Source organism: Pseudopodoces humilis, chromosome 7 (genome assembly GCF_049639895.1).
Source record: "Pseudopodoces humilis isolate 2021_Gansu_Grassland_sample_001 chromosome 7, ASM4963989v1, whole genome shotgun sequence".
Classification (NCBI taxonomy): domain Eukaryota; kingdom Metazoa; phylum Chordata; class Aves; order Passeriformes; family Paridae; genus Pseudopodoces; species Pseudopodoces humilis.
The window spans coordinates 5,367,924-5,392,664 of NC_142206.1; the positions used below are offsets into that span (position 1 = coordinate 5,367,924).

General features: G+C 51.7%; 1 protein-coding gene across 1 annotated transcript; it reads left to right on the plus strand.

Annotated features, from left to right (window-relative positions):
• The first annotated feature begins 693 nt into the window (after nucleotides 1–693).
• NUP160 (nucleoporin 160) lies at nucleotides 694–24,341 on the plus strand. Its single transcript, XM_014257943.2, has 35 exons — nucleotides 694–911; nucleotides 1,077–1,287; nucleotides 2,209–2,431; nucleotides 2,513–2,591; nucleotides 3,575–3,689; nucleotides 4,356–4,514; nucleotides 5,387–5,464; nucleotides 6,002–6,099; nucleotides 6,693–6,777; nucleotides 7,010–7,078; nucleotides 7,718–7,801; nucleotides 8,220–8,390; nucleotides 8,476–8,575; nucleotides 9,717–9,882; nucleotides 10,416–10,531; nucleotides 10,630–10,790; nucleotides 11,916–12,049; nucleotides 12,320–12,390; nucleotides 13,870–14,029; nucleotides 14,485–14,554; nucleotides 17,137–17,235; nucleotides 17,481–17,600; nucleotides 18,302–18,397; nucleotides 18,492–18,586; nucleotides 19,237–19,333; nucleotides 19,423–19,528; nucleotides 19,646–19,806; nucleotides 20,337–20,397; nucleotides 21,500–21,610; nucleotides 22,587–22,710; nucleotides 22,922–23,023; nucleotides 23,254–23,395; nucleotides 23,576–23,701; nucleotides 23,781–23,885; nucleotides 23,980–24,341. Exons 1-35 carry the CDS (start codon nucleotides 709–711, stop codon nucleotides 24,064–24,066), a joined length of 4,185 nt encoding a protein of 1,394 aa, XP_014113418.1. The 5' UTR covers nucleotides 694–708; the 3' UTR covers nucleotides 24,067–24,341.
• Nucleotides 24,342–24,741: the final 400 nt, after the last annotated feature.

Below are 24,741 nucleotides of genomic sequence, written 5' to 3' on the forward strand. Positions count from 1 at the left end.
CTCGTGCCGCCGGCACTGGATCCCGCTGAAAGGCAGGATTGTTCCGAGCAGAGCGGGAGCCTGGCCAGGCCCAGCACCGGCGCTGGCACTGTGTGGTATTGTGGCATCCATGGGACGGCGGGGTCCCCACTGCCCTCACCAGTATGGGAACGTATGCTCTGCCGGTGGCTGGGTCCAGTGTGCTGCACATGTCCGGGAATGCGGCTGTGGCTGTTTCACCGGGATGAGGGATGGGCACAAGTGGGTGTCAGGAGCTGGCAGGGTGGCTGCTGCTGAGGGCACACACCCCCACTAAACCAGACTGACCTCCTGTCCTGTCCCCCAGTGTCCTGCGCCAAATTTTATAGACCCTCCTCAAACCCCTTCCCCAAATCCCCTTTACCTTCTCCCCACATCCACTCTCCTTCTAGCCCTTCCTTTTCCCTCTCTCCCTGTAGCCCCTCCCCACATTTTCTCCCCGTTCTCCCCTCTCCATGGTCCCTTTCCCACATCTCCATCCCAGATCCCTCTCCCCAGACCCTCTCCCCACCCTCCTGCCCCCAGCCCTCCCCTCTCCTCCCTTCCTCTTCCTCTTGCCCCCTGTCCTTCCTCCCGCCAGGGGGCGCCCTGCCCCCTCCTGCCCCCGTCCTCCCGCCCGCCAGGGGGCGCCCGCTCCGTCCCCTTCCCGTCGTGCCCCGCGCGGCCGAGGCGGGAACGCGGCGGCCCAAGATGGCGGCGGCTCTGGCGGCGCGGAGCTGCCTGGAGCTGAGCGCGGCTGGCCGGGCCCCGCCGCGACCCCCGCAGGAGCTGCTCTTCATCCCCCCCGGCGTTGCCCCGCTCCCTGCCGGGCGCTACAGCGACAGCGCCGGCGGCTTCTGCTACCAAGAGAGCGCGCAGCTCGGGGCCGCCACCAGGAATCGCTGGGTGCGATGGTGAGTGCACGCCCCCGTCCGCCTTGCCTCGCTTCGACCCTCCTCATCCACACCTCTCCCTTCCCACCCTACTGAGACCCTCCCGTCTCTCAGATCAGCCTCATCTCTGCCCTTCTCTCCCCTCTCAGACCCTCCTCATCCACGTCTGCCCCTCTGTTCCCGCAGGAGCACGTCGGGGGACACGGTGGAGCTGGTGGAGGAGTCCCTGGACGTGAACCTGCTGAACAACGCTGTGCGGCTGCGGATCCAGGGCTGCCCGTTCCTGCCGGGCGGGATCCACCTGTGCGAGGTGCAGAGTCACCTGGTGGTGCTGCTGCTCACGGCGCAGACGGTGCACCGCCTGCTGCTCCCGCACCCCGCCCGCCTCTACCGCAGCGTGAGTGCCGGGAATGCCCTCGGGGCCCTCGTCACCACGGGGAGGGCTTGGGAAGGGGGTACGTGACCCAAAATACATCGGGAACAAGAAGAAAAGTGGAGGTTTGGGAAATTTAGCCGTGTTTTGCTCGGGAACTGACTGGGTCTCCAGCCTGTGTCATGTGGACTGTGGTGACACTGGAGTTGAGATGTTGTCGGGGATGAGTCTCAGCTTTTCCAGAATCCCTTCCTGGTTGGATTGTCTTTTTCCTCAGCTGAGAAGGCTGCAGGCTGGTTTGCTCTGAGTTGGAATCCGTATTTCACATGGCAGATGGATCCTAGGCAGGGTTTATATCACATTTACTGTCTTTTTGTGGCTGTGGGTTGGAACTGAATGGTTTTTAAGGTCTCTTCTGACTGAAATGATTGCAGGATTCTGTGATTCTCCCTATTTGCTCTGAGTTTTCCTCTTGTGCCTGCTTCTTGCCAGGATCCTCTTCCCTCCTGGAGAGCTTCTTTCCTAGTTTTAGAACGCTAGAGAGCTTTCCCAAGGGATGACCCTGTGCTGTGGCAGAGCTGCTCTTCCTGGGATTTGTCACTAGTGGTTTTCTCTGAGCTGTCCCTGAGATTTTTTACTGGAAAAGTCCTTTTTATCAAGGAGACAGTTGTCATTCCATCAGTGGCTGGTGGTTTTGTTTTTTTTTACCCTGTGCCTTAGATATGTGTGCTCAGGATTTGATGTTTTGTGGAATCCTTTAGGATCATGGAGTCCAGCCAATTCCCCAGCATTGTCAAGGCCACCCATGTCCCCACGGGATGGGAACTCCACCACTGGAGCCTGTTCTAATGCCTGACAACCCCTTCCATGAAGGAATTTTCTGTGATACCCAACCTAAACCTCCCCTGGCACAACTTGAGGCTGTTTTCTCCTGTTTCCTTCCAGGAGCTGATAACGGAGAGCCAAGTGCAGTCCGTGTTTACAGATATCAGCAAAATCCACATCAGGGATCCCTCCAATTACTACGTGATTCCCAGCGTGCCGGGGCTGGCTCCCAACTCTGTGGCCTCTGCAGCCTGGCTGAGCAGTGAGGGGGAGGCTCTCTTCGCCCTTCCCTCTGCCTCAGGAGGGATCTTTGTCCTTAAGCTGCCTCCTCCCGATGTGCAGGGTAAGGATTGCGTACTACAGCCCCTCACCTGCCTTGGAATTTCATTTGATCTTCATTTTTGATTTTCCTTTTGCTTTTAAGGAAGTGTTTCTGTCGTGGAATTGAAGCAGAGCTCGGTGGTGCAGCGTTTCCTCACGGGCTGGATGCCGACTGCCATCAGGTGAATGCCTGGAGATGGATAAACTGAGCTAATTTTGGCTTTTGGATCCCCCTCACCTGGAATTTTTAGCTCGAGTCATACAGGCACCTATAAATACTCCACACAAAAAAGTTAACAGGGTCACAGGAGCTATCAGAGTACGGAAGCTGGGAGTGGAATGCTGGATTAGCAGGGTTCTGCTGATTCCATGTGTCTGTGAATATGTTCTCTAGTAATTGGCCTCCAAGGATTTGCTCAGGATGTGGCTTGCAGCCAGCATGGATTAAGGATTACTCTGGCCTGGTGCTGAGGAGCCAGGCGCGTTCCTGACAAGCAGAGGTTGCGTGGGAATCACATGGATGCTCTGTGGTGGATTTGGATCGTTAGGGTTGGGATTGTTAGGGTGACTTAGAGCACACAGCTGAATCCTAGGGCCTTTTTCTTGGAAGTGGCAGTGAGTCACTTGATGCCCTGAGTGACTTTGACCATTGGGGGATGTTGCCCAGGGGCTGTCGGGATCCTTGCTCATGGCTTCTTGGATCCTTGTCAGTGGCTGGCAGGATCCATGCTGGGGGTTGCTTGGATCCTTTTTTCCCCTCTGGATTCTTCACCTGTGTTCTGCAAGTACCCGGCTGGGGATGGGGAAGTGGGAATGTGCTTCAGTTCCACCAAAGCAAGTGGAGAACTGAGTGTCACTGGTGTGGTGTGATCCTCTGTTCCATGGATGCTGAAACATTCCCTTCTCCTCATCTCACCCACCGGTTTGTTTGGATTTAAGTGCAGTGGTGGAACACCACTGCCTTGGAGCTATGCACCTGCTGTGATTTTAAAATCATGAAGTCCTGGAATGGTTTGAGTTGGAAAGGGCCTTAGAGCTCATCCAGTCCCACCCCCTGCCTAGGGCAAGGACACCTTCCACTAGACCAGTGTCCAGGCTGGGTTTGGACACTTCCAGAGATGGAGAGTTTCCTTTGAAGGTGTTGATGTAACCTCTGGTTTTCCAGAGGCGATGGCGGCCCCTCGGATGTGCCCGTCAGCCTCTCCGTGCACTGCCTGGATCACGACGCCGTCCTCTTCGCCCTCTGCCAGGACCATAAGCTCCGGATGTGGTCCTACAAGGTGAGCAGAACTTGGGTTTGGGGGAGCAAAATGAAGCCCAAGGAATCATGGGTGAGTGCTTGGCATGGATCTGTCTCCCATTAAATTGTGGCTTCTCCACACTGGGATTTTGGGACAATATGTGAGAACAGTCGTCGTGTGTGTTGGGTAGCAGTGTCTGTGAAGTGAGGGGTTTCCTGCCCAGCCGCATTCCTGGGATACGAGTTGTTTTTTCCAGACCAACTGGAGCATTTGGGAAGGCAGGCAGGAGTGTTTTGAGGCCCAAGGAGCCATCCCAAATGGATTTTCATGTGCTTTTAACAGTAATGAAAGTGTCGTTGTCAACAAGAAGTTAATAAAAGCCTCTTGCTCCAGATATTGAGTGCCAGAGCTAATGGAGCAGCACGTCGCTTTCACGGCTCAGTGGCACTGGAATGTGCTGTGGGAGGGAGGGGAAGCTTTATCCTACATGCCTGGGCTCCGGCAGCCTGTAGGATTGGTGGGAAGGGGGCCCAGGTGAGCTAGGAGAAGCCAAGGAGCGGTTCAGGTAAATGTATGGAGCCTTAATTAACATCTGTTGTGGAAAATTCTGGGCAGATGTTGTCAGAAGGGAAAGGAGGGAGATGAGCAGTTTCTCAATCCAGAGTATTTCCTAAGCCACTCTCCTGATACTTTTGTTGTTTGCAGGATCAGATGTGCCTGATGGTGGCGGATCTGCTGGAGTTCATGCCGGTCAGCAGGGACCTGCGGCTGGCGGCCGGCACCGGGCACCGCCTGCGCCTGGCCTTCTCCCAGTCCCTGGGCCTTTACCTGGGAGTCTACATGCACGCTCCCAAGCGAGGGCAGGTATGGAGCCACGGGCTCTTCAGGCTGCAAGAAGAGTCCCCTAAGACTTGGGTTTGGAAGGCAAGAAATAGAGAAAAGTTTCTGTCTGACCCTTGGGAGGGATCAGTGCTTTCTGAATAAACATCTTCCCTCTCACAACATTGCGGGATATGTGTGCCCGAGCCCTGGGAGTGGAATTCCCTGTGTGACTAAGCTGATCTGTGAGGGCTAGTACACTTGTTTACCTCCTGCTCCAAAAGCGTGGATGTGCCGTGGGAAAAGGGAAGGTCCGAAAGGAGCTAAAAGCATGGAAATGCCGATGGTGTGTTTACACCAGGCTCCTGGGAGCGTGTGGATGCTTCTGCAACTTGGGGAGAACTTTTTGTGGAGAACGATAAATTTAGCAGGAGGGGAATGACGGCACAAACCAGGCTCATCTGTTGGACAGCTTATCCCTTTCTCCAGGGAATTCCCACACAGAATAAGAGTGTGTAACATGAGTCCTGTTGTCCCATGAGTGCTCTGCTTTGGGAAGAACATGCAGAGCTAGGCCTGCAGCTAAGGAATTGGGGCTTTCCCACCTTAGTCTCCTTCTTTTCCCACATCTTGTGATCACTGGCAGTGCTGGGTGTGGTGGTCTTAAAGTTTTTCAGGTTTAGTGTTTGGAATAACCTGGGAGTCCTTCAGGGCCAGGCAGGGATGAGTGTCCTTGGGGAGAAGGGTGAAGCCAGCATGTCTGTGCAGAGGGTACACTGGTATGCTCAGCTCACCCCTCTTGTCCTCTGGGGTCTGTTACCCCTAGCACCAGGCAGGGAGATGGACTGGAATGATGAGATTCCCTGAGATGTGTTGGTCTAATCCTTCAGGAAATGATTTATGAGGTGTGTTTGTAGTTTTGTGTCTTCCAGCTGGTGACCACTGAGAGCAACCGCTACAGCCTTGACCACATCTCCTCCCTGTTCTCCTCGCAGGTGAGAGCTGGGGCCTGGCCCCTGGAGGGAGAGGCCTTTGGGATTTAAATCATAGAGTCCCAATGGTTGGGTTGGAAGGAGTCCCTTAGAGCTCATCTTGTTCCAACCTCCTGCTGTAGGAGGCAGACACCTTCTACTAGACCAGGTTGCTCCAAACCCTGTCCAACCTGGCCTTGGACACTTTCAGGGATGAGGCAACCACAGCTTCTCTGGGCAACCTCAGCACCCTCACAGGAAATAATTGCTTCTCAATATCACATCTGAATCTCCTTTTTTTCCATGTAAAACCATTCCCCCTTGTCCCATCACTCCAAGCCCTTGTCCGAAGTCCCTCTCCATCTTTCTTGTAGGTTTCCTTCAGGTACTGGAAGGGGCAATTAGTTCACCCCAAAGCCTTTGCTTTTCCAGGCTAAACAATTCCCAAAGCCTGTTAAATTCCACAAGGGAATGTACTGCTGTTGTTAAGTACCCACCTTTCTTTGCTGTACTCTTAATTTGGGGATAAGAAAGGAAATTGTCTCTTTCATTCTTTCCTAGGAGACTCTGGTTGACTTTGCCTTAACCTCAGCCGAGATCTGGGCACTGTGGCACAACGAGGAGAACCAAACAGTTGTGAAATACATCAACTTTGAACAGTGAGTTTTGGGCATGGATCACTGGGATAACTGCAGGAAAACCCTGTCAGAACTCCTCAACTTAGAGATTTGTACTCAAGCTGCTGGGACATGAAAAATGTAAAAATCCAGGCTGCGGGATTGCTGGAAGTGGAGTTTGAACATGGCAGAGGGAGAGCTGTGCTTCCCCACAGCTCCTTCAAAACAGCCAGGTGGTCCCTTCCAGGAAAAAACATGTTTTGGGGAGATGGTGGTGAGAAAGGATCATCCCTGAATATAAAGCTGAGAGGGTGGGTTGGTGCAGAGCCAGGGAGCTGAACAGTGGATGAAAAATGCTGTGAGTGTACAAATTTTAGGAGATTTAAGTTACTGGTCAGTCTGAGAGTTGCTTGTAAGCTTGTGGGATGGGGAGAACGTTGATTTAAATGAAGTATTACGACCTGTTCCATCAGTTTATGGCTAGGAATACCACAGTTCACCTCTCCTGCCAAAATGTGTCCTTTGTCACTGCACAGACCTCCTGTTTCCACACCCAGAGGGCTGCTTTTGCTGATGAAAGCTACAGGTTTGGTTCAGGTGGATACCAAGCTGATTCCAGGTTTGTTTTCTTCCAGGAATGTTGCAGGCCAGTGGAACCAGGTGTTTGTGCAGCCGCTCCCTGAGGAGGAGGTGACAGTCCGACAGGATCAGGACCCCAGGGTGAGCCAGCCATAGAACAGCACCAAAAAACAGCGAGGCCACTCAGGAGAGAAAATGGGAATAAACAAAGTCAGGGGTGTGCAGGAAGCCATTTTTGATCCCAGGTTGGAGCAGGGTGTGCACAGAAACACAGATCCAGGGGATGATGTTGAGAATGGGAAGAAAGACCAGAAACAGCAGCTTAAACGTTCTCCTCATCCTTGAGCTTCCTTAAGTCACGGTCTTTTTGCAGGAAATCTACTTGGAATATCTCTTCATGCCGGGCCGGTTCACTAATGCAGCTATCCAGAAGGCTTTGCAGGTAAATGAGAGAGAACTTGGGATGCTCTCTTTTCATCCTCTTCCTGGCCCTTTAGATCTGAGGCAGCAGGATTCCTTGGAGCTCTTGCCAGGCATGTTTTCATGGGGAGTCCCTGGAATGAGTTGGTGGCTGCTGGGCTGTGCTGCAGCTGCTGTGTGCCCACAGCCAGAGGTGGAACCTGGAATCCAGATAATTTTTTTTTTTTCCCCCTTTGGATAGCACAGCAAGTTGCTGAGCTTGTTTTTCATTCCTGCTGATTTAGCCAGGAGAACGGGGACTCATAACCCTGTGGTGCTGTTTGTCAGGATATGTCACGGAATCATGGAATAATTACTAAGGTCAGAAAAGCTCTCTGAGATGGTGGAATCTGACAGTTCCATCCAGCACTGCCAAGACCACCACTAACCCATGTCCCCAAGTGCCACATCACATGGATTTTAAATCCTTTGAGGTGTGGTGGCTGCACACTGCCACACATCCACGTATCCCAAATTTAGCTTCCAGACCTTTCTTTTAACACTTCCATCCCACAAAGTGCTGGCTGATGCTCTTGTCCTGCTTTACCTCACTCAGTGCTGCTTCAACCCTTGGAGAGACTTATTTTGCCATAAAATCCAAGTTTCCTGTGCTGGTTTGCAGATCTTTTCTCAAGGAACTGAGAGGCACATGGATCTGACGTGGGATGAGTTAAGGAAAGAGGTCACCTTAGCCGTGGAAAACGAGGTGAGATGGATTTTCCTCCCAGGATATTGTTTTGTACATGGTGTCACGATGTTTTAGGTGCCAAGTGACTCCACACCTTGGTTTATCCTTCAGTTCTCCAAAGGGAATGATGAAACATCTTAAAAAGTGCAAATCTTCATTCTTCCTGCCTGGGGTTTTTGGAATCCTGGCTGTTCTGTCTCTGCTCCCTGTGTGCACTTGGGTCACCCATCACACTGTGCCCAGACCACCACCATGCAGAGTGATTGCTCATCATTTTGGAGGACAATCCAAAACAGAGGGATTATCTTCCAAATAACAATTATTAGGGGACCTACCTGAGAGATCCCTATGTTCTTTTTGGGTCTGAGTTTCCCTTGTTTTATCCTGTTCTTATTTCACTCGGCCATTCCTGATTCCCTTGTTTTGCCCCCACCAGTTCCAGGGCAGTGTGACGGAATACGAGTGCTCCCCAGAGGAGTTTTGGCAGCTGCAGGTGGAATTCTGGTCCAAGTTCTATGCCTGCTGCCTGCAGTACCAGGAAGCTCTTTCCCGGCCCCTGGCCTTGCACCTGAACCCCTACACCAGCATGGTGTGCCTGCTAAAGAAGGTGAGGCTGGGTGGTGGTGAGATTCCCTGAACACATTTCTCCAGAGGATTTGGGAAGCTCAAGGACTTTTCTCCTCACCTTTCAGGGCTCCATGTCCTTCCTCGTGCCCTGCTCCTTGGTTGATCATCTCTATCTCCTCTCCAACGAGCACCTCCTGACCGAGGATGACGCTGCCATCTTTGAAGGTGAGAATAGATGGAGTTTCTTCCCTCCTGTCAGAGATGTGGGAGCTTCCATAGAGATCCCTTGAAGAGCTCCTGATACACAGTTGCATGGAGATATTTTCATTTGGGCTTTGCAGGGATACTTATTTTGTGAAACTTGGCTGTCGTGCCTCACACCAGCAGTTAGAAAGTAGTGCCAAGGCTGCCAGTAGAATCATGGAATTGTGGCATTGTTTGGGTTGGGTGAAATTCTTCTCTGTGAGGGTGGGGAGGCCCTGGCACAGGTGCCCAGAGGAAGCTGTGGTTGCCTCATCTTCAGAAGTGTCCAGTGCCAAGTTGGACAGGGTTTGGAGCAATCTGGGATAGTGGAAGGTGTCCCTGCCCATGGCAGGGGGTGGGACTGGATGGGCTTTAAAGTCCATTGCAACCCAAACCATTCCAGAATTTACGAGATGTTTTCACATCAGCTTTGGAGAGGGGCCGTGCTGTTCCTTGTCTCCAGGAAGTGAATGCCAGAGTATGGAAAACACGTCATTAATATTGTCACCACAGTGCCCTCTGTGCTTTGCTGGCCCTGGAATGCCGTTTCACTAAGAAAAAGGCAATGGAAAATGTTACCTAAGCTCCACTTTCGTGCTTGAGTGATTTTTATATATTTTTATAAAGCAGGATCATCGTCCATTGGTTGAGCTTTTTGTGGAGCAGAGGGAAGGAAAGCTGGAGGCCTGGGCTGGATTTAGGAGCCCCAGCAGTTCCTGCCCTGGCTGTTCTAAACAGTCACAGTCTCAAAAAATGGGATTTAATTTAAAATCTCACCCGTAAAGAATTGCAGAGCCAAGCTGAGACATTTTCTCCAGGATATATTTTTTTGCACTAATTATTTTCTTTCAACCTGTGGTTGGAAAAGATTCCTTGGAGGGAATTAGATTTTTTTATTGTTGCATCATTTTTTATTTTCCAAACAATAAATCCCAAATCTTTCCCTTATCAACTCCTGAGCTTTAATTTAGCCTCATTGTTATTGGGGAAGGTTTGGCACAGGGAACTGGGACCAGTCTGCTGTTACTGGTGATAGGAGCTGAACTAACTGGCTTTTGCATGGTCTTCCCACCTTCCCTTGGAAATCTCTTGGAAAATACACAGTTAGATTCTTTCATTGCAGATTTGGAGATGTCTCGTGATGTTGTCTGTCTTGTCCAGTGCCTTCGCCTGATCGGAGAATCAATTTCCATGGAAATGGCATTCATCATGGAAATGGCCTGCTCCCGCCTCCAGCCTCCAGAAAAGGCTGCAGAGCAGATCCTGGAGGACTTGATAGCTAATGACACGTAAGGAGATGTGTTTTCCAGAAGCTTCTCAGGGTGGCTGAGCTGGGATTGTCCAGAGCCGTCCTTGCTTGACATCCAAGGGCATTTGAGATGTGTGGGCTCCTTGCCCTGTGCTGCAGGAGACTTTTCCGGGGATGAGGACCATGGTTTGGTGTCGTTAGCAGGGTCTTCCATCCACAACCTAGAGAAGAGGGACAGATTCCTTTTAGGTGTGGAAAGAAGTGCCTGGAGGGAGAGGTCAGAGCCTTGGTCAAACCATGTGGTCCTGTGTGGTTCCTGTGCTAACCTGAAATCGTTTCCTTGTGGAATGCCAACTATCTGGCTGTTATTTCCTGGTAGCCTGAGGTAGTGGAATAAATAGACTGGTCCCTGCAGGCGCTGTAATAAAACTCACAAGCTAGCCAAGGATTCCAGTTAGGAATGTCCAGGCTGATCAGATACTGATCCTCACTGGAAGGGAGTGTAAGGGAGCCCTCTTCAGTTGGAACCTCAGGTTGCTGTTCGTGATGATGACGATCTTTTTGATTTTGCAGGGAAAATGTGATGGAGGATATCCACAGCAAACTGCAGGAGATCAGGAACCCCATCCATGCCATTGGATTGCTCATCCGAGAGATGGACTACGAGACAGACGCTGAGATGGAAAGAGGTGAAAGCTCTTTCTGGGAAACGCTAGGAAGTGTCCTTACCCTGGGAATTGTTCCTGCCTGTGTGGCTCCTGCCTCACCTGGCTGGTTTTCCCCGCAGGTCCTCACCTGGCGCTGCGCATGAGCCTGTCCCAGCTGTTCGGCAGCACCACCGCAGGGAATGTGGTGTGCGGGGGAGTGGCCAAGATCTGCACCGTCCGCTTCCTCCTCTGCCGGGACCTGCTCATCCTCCAGCAGCTCCTGCTGCGACTCGGAGATCCCGTGAGTGCAGCCCCCGGCTGCCACGCCCCGGGATTTGGGAATCCTGTGGGGTTCTGCTGGTGGTGCAGGGCGGAGCTCTGTCTCTTCCCACAAGGCTGTTGGAATAGCTCGAGGCTTGGGCAGGTCCTGCTCTCTCCAGCTGGTTTTGTCTTCCTAAGCAAAGCAGCCTAATTCCCTTTATTCCTCGGTGAACATCCAGGAAGCAGGAAGCCAAGCTGTATTTGTGGAAGGAGGGCATGAATTCCAGCCTCCTGTGTGAATCAGCACACATGCAGCTTTCCCAGCTATCCTCCCATCGCTCTCCCAGCACCGATGGCAGCTCCATTCTGTGGCTGCACACTCCAAGGCTGCAGTTTCAGCCCCTTGGAAGCTGCTCCAGCCAGAGCAAACAACCCCCACGACGGTAGCTGTGTTTGGAGTGGTGGGATGGACTGGTTTGGGTCTGTCCCATCAGGCCTCAAGCCACGTGAGGCATGTTGCTGCTCACAGGGACACAGGGATACAGAACAAGTCCCCAGACAGGGACAGCCTTGTTTAAACCAATATTATTTACTTAGAAATAACCAGGAGTTTCCTGGTTGAAAATAAATCCCTTTTTCCTGTACAAGGTTGTCCTGGTAGCATTTAAAGTGCATTGCAAGGTGCCCTCTGGAGCTAGGCTCTCCCAGACCATGAGACATGTGACCTGCTCCTTTCCCACCTTGGCATACCTGTGTCCTTTGAAAGCTCAGATTGTTTCATCTCCTGTGACTCATGCTCTTTGCTGGAGCTTATGGAGACTCTGATGTGATCTCTGCAGCAAAACCATGTTTTCAGTCTCAGGGACAGCAATCCTGGAATACTTTGGGTTGGAAGGGACCTTAAAGACTGTTTAATTCCAAACCCCTGACGTGGGCAGGGGCATTTTCCACTAGGCCAGGTGGAAAGCACCTTCCAATCTGGCCTTGATCACTTCCAGAGGTGGGGCAAGAGTCCTGCTGATTCCCTGGGAAGGCTGAGCTCCTGCCAGGCTGTTGAGCACCTTGGTGTTTGCAGAAGGGACAAGCTGGGCCTGACACAAACCTCTCTGGTTGCCTTTGTCCTGCAGTTGCTCCAAGTGTGCCAAGCTCTGTGCTTTCCTTGCAGATCGTTTTGGGAGGGGGACAGCTCTTCCAGTCCCAGCAGGACTTGCTGCACCGCACCTCTCCCCTGCTGCTGTCCTACTTCCTGATCCGGTGGGCGAGCCAGTGCCTGGCCTCCGACGTCCCCTTGGACACGCTGTAAGTCTCTACCTGGCCTGGCTTTGATTCCTCCTTAATCCACCTGAAATGCCCTTCCTGGTGTGGAAAGCAGGTGCCTGCTGTGGGAGTATTGCTCCAGGAGCACTGGGGAGGGTTTTTTCCCTTCCAAGTTCTGAGCTGACTCTGCCTTGTGCTAAATCTGCCCTGCGAGGCCTCGCTGTTCTGTGCTCCGTGGGAGTTGAACAATGAGCACAATTAAAGCAGGAGGCGTTTTGTTGTCTCTTCACTGATGGCTCCTTTCTTCCCTAGGGAATCTAATCTGCAGCATCTCTCCGTGTTGGAGTTAGCAGACACCACTGCTCTGACACCACACAAACTGGGTAAGGTGTCCACGGATCATCAGCTCTCCCTTTCTGTTATTTAAGCCTGTATCTGCCACCTGAGGGAAGTGCTTTATGCAGGGAGCTAATGGACTGTGTGGTTGAATGACCCTGATTTAAGTGGGGATGTTAGTCAGGCTGTCAACAACAAAAAAAAAAACAAACCGCAACAACAAAGGATCTTGGAGTCTTGAACTCGGATTTTACTCTCAGCCTGAGAAGGATGGGAATGCCTCACTCAGCCAAAAATTTTTCATTCTAACCCTGGCAGCATCAGCCAAACTTAGCCCTCATGTACTTTACAGTGGCTGTAGTAGCTCAGACTACGTCTGTCACGAATCCTGGAGTGGCTTGGGTTGGAAGGACCTTAAAGTTCATCCAGTTCCACCCCTGGAACCATTCAGGAACACCTTCCACTAGCTGGAGTTGCTCAGAGCAGCCTGCTCCATCCAGCCTGTCCTGCTCTCCAGCCTTTACCCCACAGCATCCAAGAGCTGCAGCTCAGGGGAGCATGAGAACGTAAAAGTACTTGCTCAAAACGTGTTTGAAAATGTGGAAATACCTCCCCAAAACATAGCAGCTGATATTTGGTTCATATTTTTTAAGTTTTGTTGCAAAGATGTAACTTTTGGGTTAGTTTTTTATTGGGAGAATATAAGGCAGCTTTAATTAGGGAAATGTGGGCCTTGAAGCGGTTCCAGAGGGAGGAGGTGAACAAGGATGGGAAGGAAGCATGCAGGTAAGAGCCTGCTGTGACTAGTCAGCACTTGGAGGCTGAGATACTTCAGAGGGAGCTGGGGAAATCTGGGACAAACAGGCAGCAGTGCCACATGTGAGCTGGGAAAGAGCGTCCTCCACTTTCTGGCATCAGTGATCCTCAGAGCCCAAGCTCTCCCTGACGGAGAGCCTGGGTGCAGGAGGCAGCTGGAAATGTCAGGGAAGTTGAAAACACCCTTTGTGTGTGCCGGTGTCGTGGGTTATTTCTTGGCTGGCTCGTGAGGAAAGTCCTGTTTGGCCACTGTTCTTTAGGGAAAAATATGTGAAACGTAGGGAAGGAGGTGGCAGCTCGGGAAGAGGCGTTGGGAACAGTCAGTAAGGGGGGATTTTTGGGATGCTGGAATGAGGAGGGAAGGAATGGAACAGCCAGCTCAGCACTCCCTCAGCCCTGTCGTGCTAGAAAGCTGCAGCTGGGCTGGGAATAACAAGTGGAGAGGGAGCAGAGCCCTTTTTTTGTGTGTTTTAATTGAGCTGTGGTTAATAAACACTGCAGGATGGGGCACTTTGATCTCCTGCTGCTCCCTCTGACTTAACCAGACGGCAGGAGAAATCCAAAACCAACAAGTTGGAGTATGGAACATGCTTTTGGTTTGCCCTGACTTAATCTGTGCTGTTTGGGCTGATGAGCACAGGACAGGGTGGAAAACCTGGGATCTCTGCTGCATACTCTCTACTCACTGTTCCTTTAATTTGTACTTTTAGTATCTGGCCCTCAAACAATCGTGGAGCTCTTCTTTCAGGAAGTGGCCAGAAAACACATCATATCCCGACTCTTCCTGCAACCCAACACCTCTTTGGCTGAGACAAGTTTGAATTGGCCTCACCTCATCACCTCAATAGTGGCTGATTTTCTGCCTCTCCTGTATCCTTGACTGTGATTCCATTGCCACTGAGCTGCCTGCCATTCCAAAATCAGTTTTCCACCCCCAAATTTCAAAGACAAGCCTCCTGAAGGAGGGAGGTTGTTAGCATTAATGGGATTTGTGGGTATTTTAAGATTTCACAGATTTCATCCTGTTTAGGTGCACGATAAAGGATTTGAGTTTTTGACTTTAAGCCCCTGAGCTCTCACTACTTGACTTGGTGGGGCGGGATGCTGGGGGATTTGGAAGGGTAACAGGAGTTGGGGATTAGATGTACTGGTGATTTTGTTCTAATATGGATAAATCTTATTACAGAATAATGGTTTGTATAATGAGCAGCTTAATCTTCTCTCCTTTCCCCCCACAAACGGAGCATGAGAGGCATGTTGACTTCCAGACTAGTTCTCCAAGCTCTCCAGACTGGATGGTCCTGTGTTCCTTAACCTCTGCTCAGATGGCCCAGCAATCCCAGCTTCCTCTTCCCAGAGTGCCTGATGGGGAGCTGTCAGTACACCCAGCTCCAGGTGAGTGCATCATGCCAGCCCTCTCACAGGTGCTGGAAAATTCCCCAAAACCTTGTCTTTCCAAGTCCTGGAATTCTTCCTTCCCCTGGTCATGAAATCCTGGAATGCTTTGGGTTGGAAGTGGCTTCAGAGCTCGTTCAGTTCCACCTCCTGCCATGGACAGCGATACTGTCCGCTATCCCAGGTTGCTCCAAGCCCTGTCCAGACTGGTCTTGGATACTTCCAGGGATGGGAACAGCCACAGCTTCTCTGGGCAACCTGTGCTAGGGCCTCCCCATCTTCACAGGGAAGAATTTCTTCCCAATATCCAATGTAAATCTCCCCTGTTACAGTTGAAAACCACCACCCTTAATCACTGCTCTCTGAGCTGAGACAATGCAACAGTGTGTCTGATGGGGAGTGATTTAAGATTGTGGAATCCCAGAACAGTTTGGGTTGGAAAGGACCTTAAAGCTCATCTCATTCCACTCCCCTGCCATGGGGGAATCATTTTCATTCTTCTCTTTCATCTGTTTTCAAGAGCATCCAGATACTCAGGTTTATGCTATTCCCTTTCCATGGAGGAGTTTATTCTCCCAGGGCTTGTCTGACTGTGTGATGCCACGCTCCTGAAACACCTTTGCAGAGCCGGTTTAAATATCCCAGCCTGTGTAAATATCCCAGCAATCCTAGAGCTTGTTGGCTGCTGATGTGCCCACAGCCTTTGCCCATGATTGCCCATGGGATCTGGCTTCAGAAGCATTTCTTCAGCCCAGAAAGGGCTCATCTATTTCTTAAATGTCTTTAAGCAAACTGGAGTTGCTTGTGCTCAAGTTCTGACCTGCACAATTCCTTGTCTGCAGCTCCACGTGATGCTTTATCCCAGTCTGGGCATTCCTGGAGGCACCAGGGCCAGGCAGGCTGTTAGTGACGACCTGTTTTTCAGCAGAACCTTTTATCCTCCCTGCCCCTCATACCTGGGGCTGAATTGCTTCCTTTTGTGTTGTTGCTGAATAGAATTGAGAGAAGAATTTCAATTCTTCAGAGCTTTTGAGCCAGGAAATGCCAAGACTGGAGCAGCATCTTCTCCCTCCTGGCAAATGTGCAGGCTTTGAATCTCCTTGCATTTCTTTCGCCTCGCTGGTGTCTCCTCCAGGCTTTTATCTCCGCAGAGCCCGGCTCCTCCTCCTCCCCCTGCCTTCTGTTCCTCTCCCTGACCCCAGCTGGTCATGGAAACTTGGATTAAGTGCCTTGACCCTGGGGAGATAACAGCAGCTTTGCTGTGAGCATGGTGACCTGAACTGTGGGGGTACAGGAAGCTCCTTGCAAGGAGCAGGCGGGCACGGGGACGGTCTGGTGCCAGAGCAGAGGCCTGGGACACGGGCCAAGCCTCTCCGTGCTGTTCATTGTGTGTGACAAGCTGGAGCAGGATTTATCCCTTGTAGCTGCTAATCCAGGCAGTGAATCCGGGCTCCAGGTGCGTCGCCACGTGGTTTTGAGAGGACTCATGGCCAGGAAAGGCGAGGCAAGAGGCGCTGGTGGTTTGTGCACCTGTAGAGCTGACTTGACTTCCAAGTCCTGGTTTCTCCTCTCAGTTCCTGCTGAGTCCCATGGCCCTGCTAGCAGGACATGGCTGCTTCTCCAAGGATGACGAGGATGCACTGATGGCACAGGCCCAGGCTGGGTCATCTCACTTCATCTGTGCCCTCAGTGCCATCGGCTCTCCCTCCCACATGCTGTAATCCATGTGCTTCCTTGGCTGCTGGCCCTCTCCTGCACAGGTATTTCCCTTCTAGCACCTGCCTTGCCCATTGTACTGCAGCTTTTGCTCTGCCCTCCACGTTCTGTCCACATTGGCCCTGCAGTTCCCTGCAACAGGATGTATGAAGAATCCTGTCTGATTTTTGGGCATGTTGGGAGGTGTTTCTAAGGTGCTTCTTACAGACACTGGAACTGTTTAAAGCAGTTTTTTCCCAAGAGCATGTGGGGGGTATCTCCCCGTTTTACAGGGCTGGAGCAGCTCTGCTCTGGGGAGCTCGGCGAGCTGGGAATATTCAGCCTGGAGAAGAGAAGCCTTCACGGTCTCCTGGGAACCTCTTCCAGTGCCTAAAGGGGCTCCAAGAGAGCTGGAGAGGGGCTTTGGACAAGGACCTGGACTGACAGGACAGGGGGGAATGGCTTCATACTGAGAGAGAGCAAGGCTAGATGGGATACTGGAAAAAAATGCTTCCTTGTAGGGATGCTGAAGCCCTGGCACAGGTTTCCCAAAGAAGCTGTGGCTGCCTCATCCCTGGAAGGGTTCAAGGCCAGTCTGGACAGGACTTGGAGCAGCCTGGTCTAATGTAAGATGTCCCTGCCTTTCACAGGGACGTGGGTCTGGATGGGCTTAAGGGTTCCCTTCCAACTCAAACCATACCAGGATTTCATGATCAGTGCATCCAAGGGACTTTAGGGCTGGAAAGACCAGCCCTCGGGCTGGAGAAGCAGGATTTGTCTGAACACAGTAGCTAAAGAGGCCACTAAAAACTTGCTGGTTCTGGGTGCCTGCAGATCACAAGCGAGCGCTGACCTGAATCCAAACTCCTGTTCCTTCTCTCCCATAGGAATACATCCGACTGCTGCAGCCATGGTGCCACGTGAACATGGGCTCCTGCTGCTTCATGATGGGCAGGTGCTACCTCGTCATGGGTGAAGGGCACAAGGTAAGGCTTTCCCTCATCTCCTTCCCAGGGTCTGGGACCTTTTCCCTTGGGAGGGAGGAGGTTGCACAGGAAGCATCTTTCCCAAGCTCTGCTTGCTTTGGAAAGGATGGGATTGGACCAGCCAGTGTGATCTGCTCTTGGAAAGATCTCATGAGCTTGGGACAGGCAGTATTGTCCCCTCACCTGTACAGCAAGTGGATAAGTCACCTGAAGGCACAGCAAGCTGATTCCAGGTCTGCTTCCAGGCTTTGGATTGCTTCTGCCAAGCTGCCTCAGAGGTGGGAAGAGAGGAGTTCCTGGACAGGCTGATCCAGCCCGAGGAGGGTGAGGTGGTCTCCACACCACGCCTGCAGTACTACAACAAGGTACGGTCCTGAGCAGGTAAACTGGCACCGAGTCCTTCCACACTGGAGAGGGAATTCCTGCTCAATCTCTGGCTTTGGGGAAATTTACTTGAGCCTCAGAAAACTTTAGCTTTTGGAACGTGAAACATCTGTACTGTCTTTACTTTGTCTGGGGGTAATGACAAGCTGATTATGTGAAATTTAGGTACTTTCCACCTATTGGTTTCCTAATAGCTAAGGACTTTGTTATCCAGCAGAAAAAGGCAGTATGAGATCCAGCTGCAGGGAGCAGAAGCCAGACAAGTCCAGGCTCGATGTAAGATGCTGCCTAAGGCAAAGGTTACTAAGCTCTGAGGCAAATTAAAATGAATATGTTTGATTTGAGATAGGATCTTTCTTTTGTATAATACCATGGTTCAAGCAGGCTGCAAGCCTGGAGCTGGGCTTTTGGTGAGGGATTCCCTGGATTTAGGATCCAGAAAACTAATCATTAATGCTGAAATGCTTCAAAAAATCCCCCATGTACAGAGGTGAATCTTCCAGAGAAGCCATAACCTGGTCCTGTTGTGCTGGGATTTCATCCAGATCGCTGCGATTTACCCAAATATTCCCTTTTAAAGTCTAATCCCTTAAAAATCTTTAGGGGCTGGAACAGCTCCTAAAGAAAAAACAACAAAAAACCCTCCTGCCAACTCTTTAGTGGAGTATTCTCCCCCCACCAGGTCCTTCGCTTGTTGGAGATGCTGGGTTTGCCGGAGCTGGTCATCGAGCTGGCCACCCTGGCTATCATGGAATCAGCAGATGATTGGAGAAGCCAGGTACAGCCACTTCCTTCCCAGCAAGCTGTTTCTTCAGAAACCTCTTCCACAGGAATTGCTGGTCGGTTTTATAACTGATTTGTGCTGTTCTCAGGCTACTTTGAGGACCTGCATCTTCAAACATCACTTGGATTTGGGGCACAATAGCGAAGCCTATGTAGCCTTAACGCAAAACCCGGATCCAGGCAGGTAGGTGACAAGCTTACACATTTGTTGGAGGTCCATGGTCCCATTTTCCCATGAAACTGAAAGGAAAATGACACTTCAGGGGAGGGAACTACTGCTGCGTTAGGTTAATGTGTTGAGGTGGGTTTAAAAATGTAGAGTTCATTTTTGGATGTTCATCTGAAGGACGCCTGGGATTGGCATGCTCTCAAAAGAGGAAAATGGGAGGGGAGAAAACAGGGAAGACACTGAAGGATCATGTGTAGCATTCTGTGTTTAGAAGCTATGGGAGCTAAGTTGAGCTAATTTTTGTTCAATAAAGAAAAGATTTAGTGTTGAGTTTTCAGTTTGGAAAATGAACTGTGTAGAGAAAGCTTTATCCTAGCAGAGAAAAATGTTGGAATAACAGGGGAGAAATAGGAATGCTTTTTAACTGATTGAGGGAGGGAGGGAGGGAGGGAGACTGCCGTCCTGAGAGGCCTTTCCAGAGGATCTGTTTCCAGCACAGGAGAAACTTGAAGGTTTAAATTGGTTCTAAGCCAGGAAAAAGCCTGCAGAGCTCATCCAGAAGCAGGAGCTTGTCACAAATTGGTTGTTTGTGGCTCAAATCCCGGGTTTGTTTGTGCTCCTGGGTTTATTCCTGCTCCTCCAAAGGGTTGTGCTTCCCTCTGCAGGCAGCTGGACTGCCTACGCCAGCTAGTGGTGGTTCTCTGCGAGCGATCCCAGCTCCAGGACCTGGTGGAATTCCCTTACGTGAACCTTCACAATGAGGTAATCCTGGGATCACGGCTTGTGGAGGGGGGAGCACAACCCTCCCTTTAAAGGGATTATGAACCCACTGGAGCCTCCATGTGCTGCAGGTCGTTGGGATCATCGAGTCCCACGCTCGGGCCGTGGATCTGATGACTCACAACTACTACGAGCTGCTCTATGCCTTCCACGTGTACCGGCACAACTACCGGAAAGGTAAAGCTTGGGATGGCACCTTGTACCTGCCCACCCACCTGGGACACCCTTTCCCTGCCCCTGCCAGCTGTGTGGCCTCTCCAGGCTGTTGGCTGATGCACTTTTCCCTGTTTTCAGCTGGAACAGTGATGTTTGAGTACGGCATGCGGCTGGGCAGGGAGGTGCGGACGCTCCGAGGGCTCCAGAAACAGGGAAATTGTTTCCTGGCTGCCATTAACTGCCTGCGGTTGATCCGCCCGGAATACGCCTGGATAGTGCAGCCAGCCTCTGGAGCTGTGGTAAGAATGCTGAGCTTCCTGGAAAGGAGTTTCCAAAATCCTTTCTGATGGGAGCAGAGACATTGGACTTCTTAATCTGCTGCTCACAGCCAACTGTCTTGCCCTTCTCATTGACCCTATCCATCACCCTTGTGCCGTTCCCATCTCTCTAGGGCACGGGGGGGAAGCAGGAAAACTGTTGTGAGTGGGCTGGTGGGTAGACAGGGGAGTGTATTACCTTGTGTTAAGACAGCAAATGTTTTAGGAAGTGTGAACAGCTGGAATACCAGTCCAGAGGAGTGTTAGTGTAACAGGGGTTGTGTTTCAAATCCCATTCAGGACTCAGGGAGGTGGTGGCTGCAGCCTGGTCACCTGATCCTGGTGTTCCTGATAGCCAGGGATAAAGTAACCTGAGTTCCCAAGGGACTGTACATCTTCCCTGGTCTAAATCTAGGCTTGAAATGGAGAGCTCTTGTTGGGATTTATCCTATCAATGATTTGTCCTTCAGAAACCAGGTGGGTAAAATCCTCTTTCTGCTTTTTCCTGCAAGTACGAGCGCCCGGGAGCATCCCCGAAGAGGAGCCACGATGGGGAGTGCATGGCTGTTCCCAGTAAGTGCCCAATCCTGGTCTTTCCCATGGCTCTGCAGCTCCCATGTGAGCTGGGAGATGGCTCAGGGCAGCTCCTGCCTCCACCAAATCAATCATTTGTGGGATTTTAAGGTCAATAACTCTCCCAGTGTCCCCCAGTTGCAACACGCCTGCCACTGTTCCCCAAGGAATACAGTAATTTCCCCAAGGGTACAGCTATTCCCCAAGGAGCTCCTGTGCCTGCTTCTAACAGCTTGATGCCTTGACAGCTCATTTTTTCAGTGGAAGTAACTTGTAATTTAAAACAAAACCATCTTTTTGAGGCAATTTCTAGTTGTTCAAGGCTGTTTGTGCCCTTGGAAATCCTGTGTAGGAATAAACTCTGCCTGCATCTGCCACAGCCCAGGATATGGGATCAGGTTATCCTCAGTGTTCCAGTAGGAAAATTTAAGGTCAGGTATTTTTAAACCTGATTTTTCTGAAGAGGTGTTTTTTTTTTTTTTTCCTTTGTGGCGTGTGCCTGGCAGGCAAAGCAGCAGCTGTTCCCAAATATTATCTAACATCTGGAGGAGGAGGACCAGGAGGATGGTATCAAGGACATAAGCACAGTCAAGGGAGCAGGGAAGAGTCAGCAAATCCTGATAATTCCTTTGGTGCTTTTTTGGGGTACAAATCCTCTTAGGATGGCAGAGGGCTGTAGAGATGCTCTTACAAGGGCTCCAGGGAGACCTCAGAGCCTCTTCAGTGCCTAAGGGGGCTCCAAGAGAGTTGGAGAGGGGATTTGAACAAGGAATGAAATGCCAGGACAAGGGGGAATGGCTTCACACTGACAGAGGGTGGGTCTAAATGGAATGTTGGGAAGAAATTCTTCCCTAGGAGCGTGCTGAGGCCCTGGCACAGGTTGCTCAGAGAAGCTGTGGCTGCCCCATCCGTGGCAGTGTCCGAGGTCAGGTCGGTCAGGACTTGGAGCAACCTGGGATAGTGGAAGGTGTCCTTACCCTTGGAAGTGGCTGAGTTTTAAGGTCCCTTCCAGCCCAAACCATTCTGCGATTGCAAGACATTCTGCACAGTGCCCAAAGAGCCCTTTTTTAAGTACTGAGAGCCCAGTATCCATCTGTTCCAGCCACTCGCCAGATCGAGATCCTGGAGCTGGAGGATTTGGAGAGGGAATGTCTGCTGGCACGGATCCGGCTGACCCTGGTGGAACACGACGTGTCGGCAGCAGCTGTGGCAGGTGAGGGGGCTTCAGCCACTCTGTCCTGTCCCAGAGGCAAACCCAGAAGCTGCCAGGGACCATCAAATTCCCATCCCTACCATGAAATCCGGCCACTGACTTCAGCAGGTTCTGAGATGAACATCAGGAGAACCAGTTTTAAGTTTTCCACCTTTCTTTGGCTTTTCCAACCTCTGATGGTCTGCAGTGGAGTTGGGACAAAAAAAAGGCATTTTGGAAATCATGGAAGCATAGAATTATTGAGGTTTGAGAAGACGTCCAAAATCATCAAATCCAACCTCTTTAATTGATGAATAATGTATTTTTCTGGACAATCCTGCTTCATGGAATGGTGTTAAAAAGTTGTGAAAGTTGTTCCTTTCTGGGGAACAGGAAGGTATAACTATCCCACCCGGAGTCTTTTAGAATCTCTGGTAGAAGTTACACAACATGTCCACATCTTTCCCCTCTAAATGTCAGGAGGAGGTAACTTCCCAGTGTGGGATTGCAGGGAAAGGATGGAACAGCTGCTTTGAGGTCAGAGTGGTGACGCAGGGAGCCGAGTGCCACAGTTTCTGTGCTGGCAGAGCTGATGCATTGTTTGCTTGGATACAGACCTGTGATGAGGCTGTCCCCTCCCTAACCTCAATGATCTTGGGGATCTTTTTCCAACATTAACAATTCAATGATTCCAAACAAGAGCAGCATTTGCCTACCATGTGTTGCTACCTGCGTCCCTCTTCAGTCCCTCTCCATCAGGGACAGCTCTGTGGGTCACAGCTGCTCTATCCAGTCCCTCCAGGGATAGCTCCTGGGCTCATGGGATGCTCCAGAGGCCAGGAAAGCCTCCAGCCATGGATTGAGGAGTACTGCTGCAGGGTGTTGGAGGCTGTTGGCACCCTGCTGCTGCATCTCTCAATGAGTAACACAGGGCGAGGTCCTGGTGAGCACTGGGGTGTTCCTCAGGGAGGCTTTACCTGCACTTCCTCCCCTTCAGGCAATTCCACCCCAGAGGAAACGGTGTCTCTGCTGGTCCGGGCTGGGCTCTTCGACTCGGCCATCACCCTCTGCCAAACCTTCAAGCTGCCCTTGACCCCCATCTTTGAGGGCCTGACCTTCAAGTACGTCTGGGTGCCCTCCCCTCTCAGGGGATGCGGGGATGGAAGGATGCAGGGGCTCGGGCGTGGCGTGGAACTTGCCCAAGAGCCATTTTTTCCTGCCAGTCCAGCTGGGTTGTTCGTTGAGAATAGTCCTGCAAGGGGTGGTTTGATGCTGTTGGGAAGGGGCTGGGCTCTGGAGGGACCCGCCTTGCCATGGCTTTTGGTCGTGCAGGTGCATCAAGCTCCAGCTGGGAGGGGAAGCGGCACAGGCGAAGGCCTGGGACTGGTTGGCAGCCAACCAACTCTCAGCACTGGTCACCACCAAAGAGTCCAGGTAGGTATTTCTCCATAGTTTTGGAGGAGAAGGGTCTGGAGACAGGAGCCCTGTGTGAATCCAGAGGGTTACAGGTCCTTAAAAAATCCCTAAGGCCAGAACTGTGGGCACAGGATGTGGGGAGAGCTGTGCTTCCACCTTGTCCCCACATCACCTGGAGCACACTCTGGGCCTCACAGAAGGGGCAGGAGCTGCTGGCATGTGTTCCACAGGGAATTGTTTGCTTGCAGTGCCACAGATGAAGCCTGGAGGCTGCTGTCATCCTACTTGGAGCGTTACCCATCGCAGAACAGCCTGTACCATCGCTGCGTCATCAACAAGCTCCTGGCACACGGGATACCTCTGCCCAACTGGCTCATTAACAGCTACAAGGTGAGAACAGGGAGACAGCTGTCCCCAAAAACCCTAAAATTCTAGAACTGCTGGGTCACCCTCACTCCAATGGACACCTGCCAGGTGCTCCGTGTCTGGTACCAAGGCTCAGAGCAGATTCTCTTAGTGTGGTCCCAGTCCTGGTCAGATTCCCTGGCTGAGCTTTCCTCTTTCTGGCAGGAAGTGGACGCTGCCGAGCTGCTGCGCCTGTACCTGAACTATGATCTGCTGGAGGAGGCCGTGGATTTGGTCCTGGAGTACGTGGACGCTGTGCTGGGCAAAGGGCACCAGTATTTTGGGATCGAGGTGAGCTTACCTCATCGCTGTTGGGATGTGGCAGGATGTTCCTTGGGGGACATGATGTGAGGGTTCCTGTCCATTCCAGGTCCCACTGTCCCCATCGTCCCCCACGATGTGGCTTCCCTACACTGCCATTGACCAGCTGCTGCAGGCGCTGCGGGAGAGCAGCGCCAGCGAGAACAGCGTTGTGGTGGGTACCGAGCTCCCAAACACCGGGATGGGGGGACAGGGTGGGATGGGTGGTGGGATAGGGTGGGATCCCTCATGACTCTTGCCTCTCCCAGCTCTATGAGAAGCTGAACGACAGGATGGAGGACTACCAGCAGAAGGTCAGCGTGGCCACCATGGAGCGCCTGTACTGCCAGCCCTAGTCCAGGTGACATTCCCAGGAGTGTCACCATCTCACCCTGCGGTGCTGGTTTTGCCCATTGTTTTTCCACAAGGATCCGGTTGAGGGAGGTGGAGCGCCGATGGGTGTGTCCCCTCACTGTCCCTTTTGAGGCCAGTGGGTGAGCAACAGAGCTGGGCAGTGTGGCCATAACACCCCTTTGTTCTCTGCCTCCTCCAGACATGGAACTGTTAGGAATTTATTTTATTTATTGGTATGTTTTTGGATCAACTTTAATAAAATGGAAGTGTTATTTGAGGTGTGCGTAAGGATGTGGTGGGAAAAGCAAGGACTGTGGTGCTCCTATCCAGGGATCATCCCCATACTGCCCTTGCCCTAGGGCTGAGATATCGGGAGGGATGGAGCTATATAATACCCAGTAGGGCTGAGATAGATATAGGGAGGGATGGAGCTGTATAATACCCACTGGATATAGCTCAGGGGAAGGGGGTATAGGATAATAAGGGGCTATAGTCCCCAGGAAGAACTATAGGATTATGCTATAGGATAGCATGTGACCACAAGCCCGGAGGGCAGCACAGGGCTGTAGGGGATCCGGGATCAAGGGGCGGGACTATGCTATAGGGCAGGACGGAGCCTCAGGTCCGGATGGGGCCGTAACCTCTGGCTCGTCCCCATCCATAGGGAGCGCGTCTCG

Bases quoted from the DNA above. Each gene is read 5' to 3' on its own strand.
- NUP160 (XM_014257943.2), top strand. From the start codon at position 709: ATGGCGGCGGCTCTGGCGGCGCGGAGCTGCCTGGAGCTGAGCGCGGCT. The intron at 2,432-2,512 runs GTAAGGATTGCG...TTTGCTTTTAAG, and splicing joins GCCTCCTCCCGATGTGCAGG to GAAGTGTTTCTGTCGTGGAA. The intron at 9,883-10,415 runs GTAAGGAGATGT...TTGATTTTGCAG, and splicing joins GACTTGATAGCTAATGACAC to GGAAAATGTGATGGAGGATA.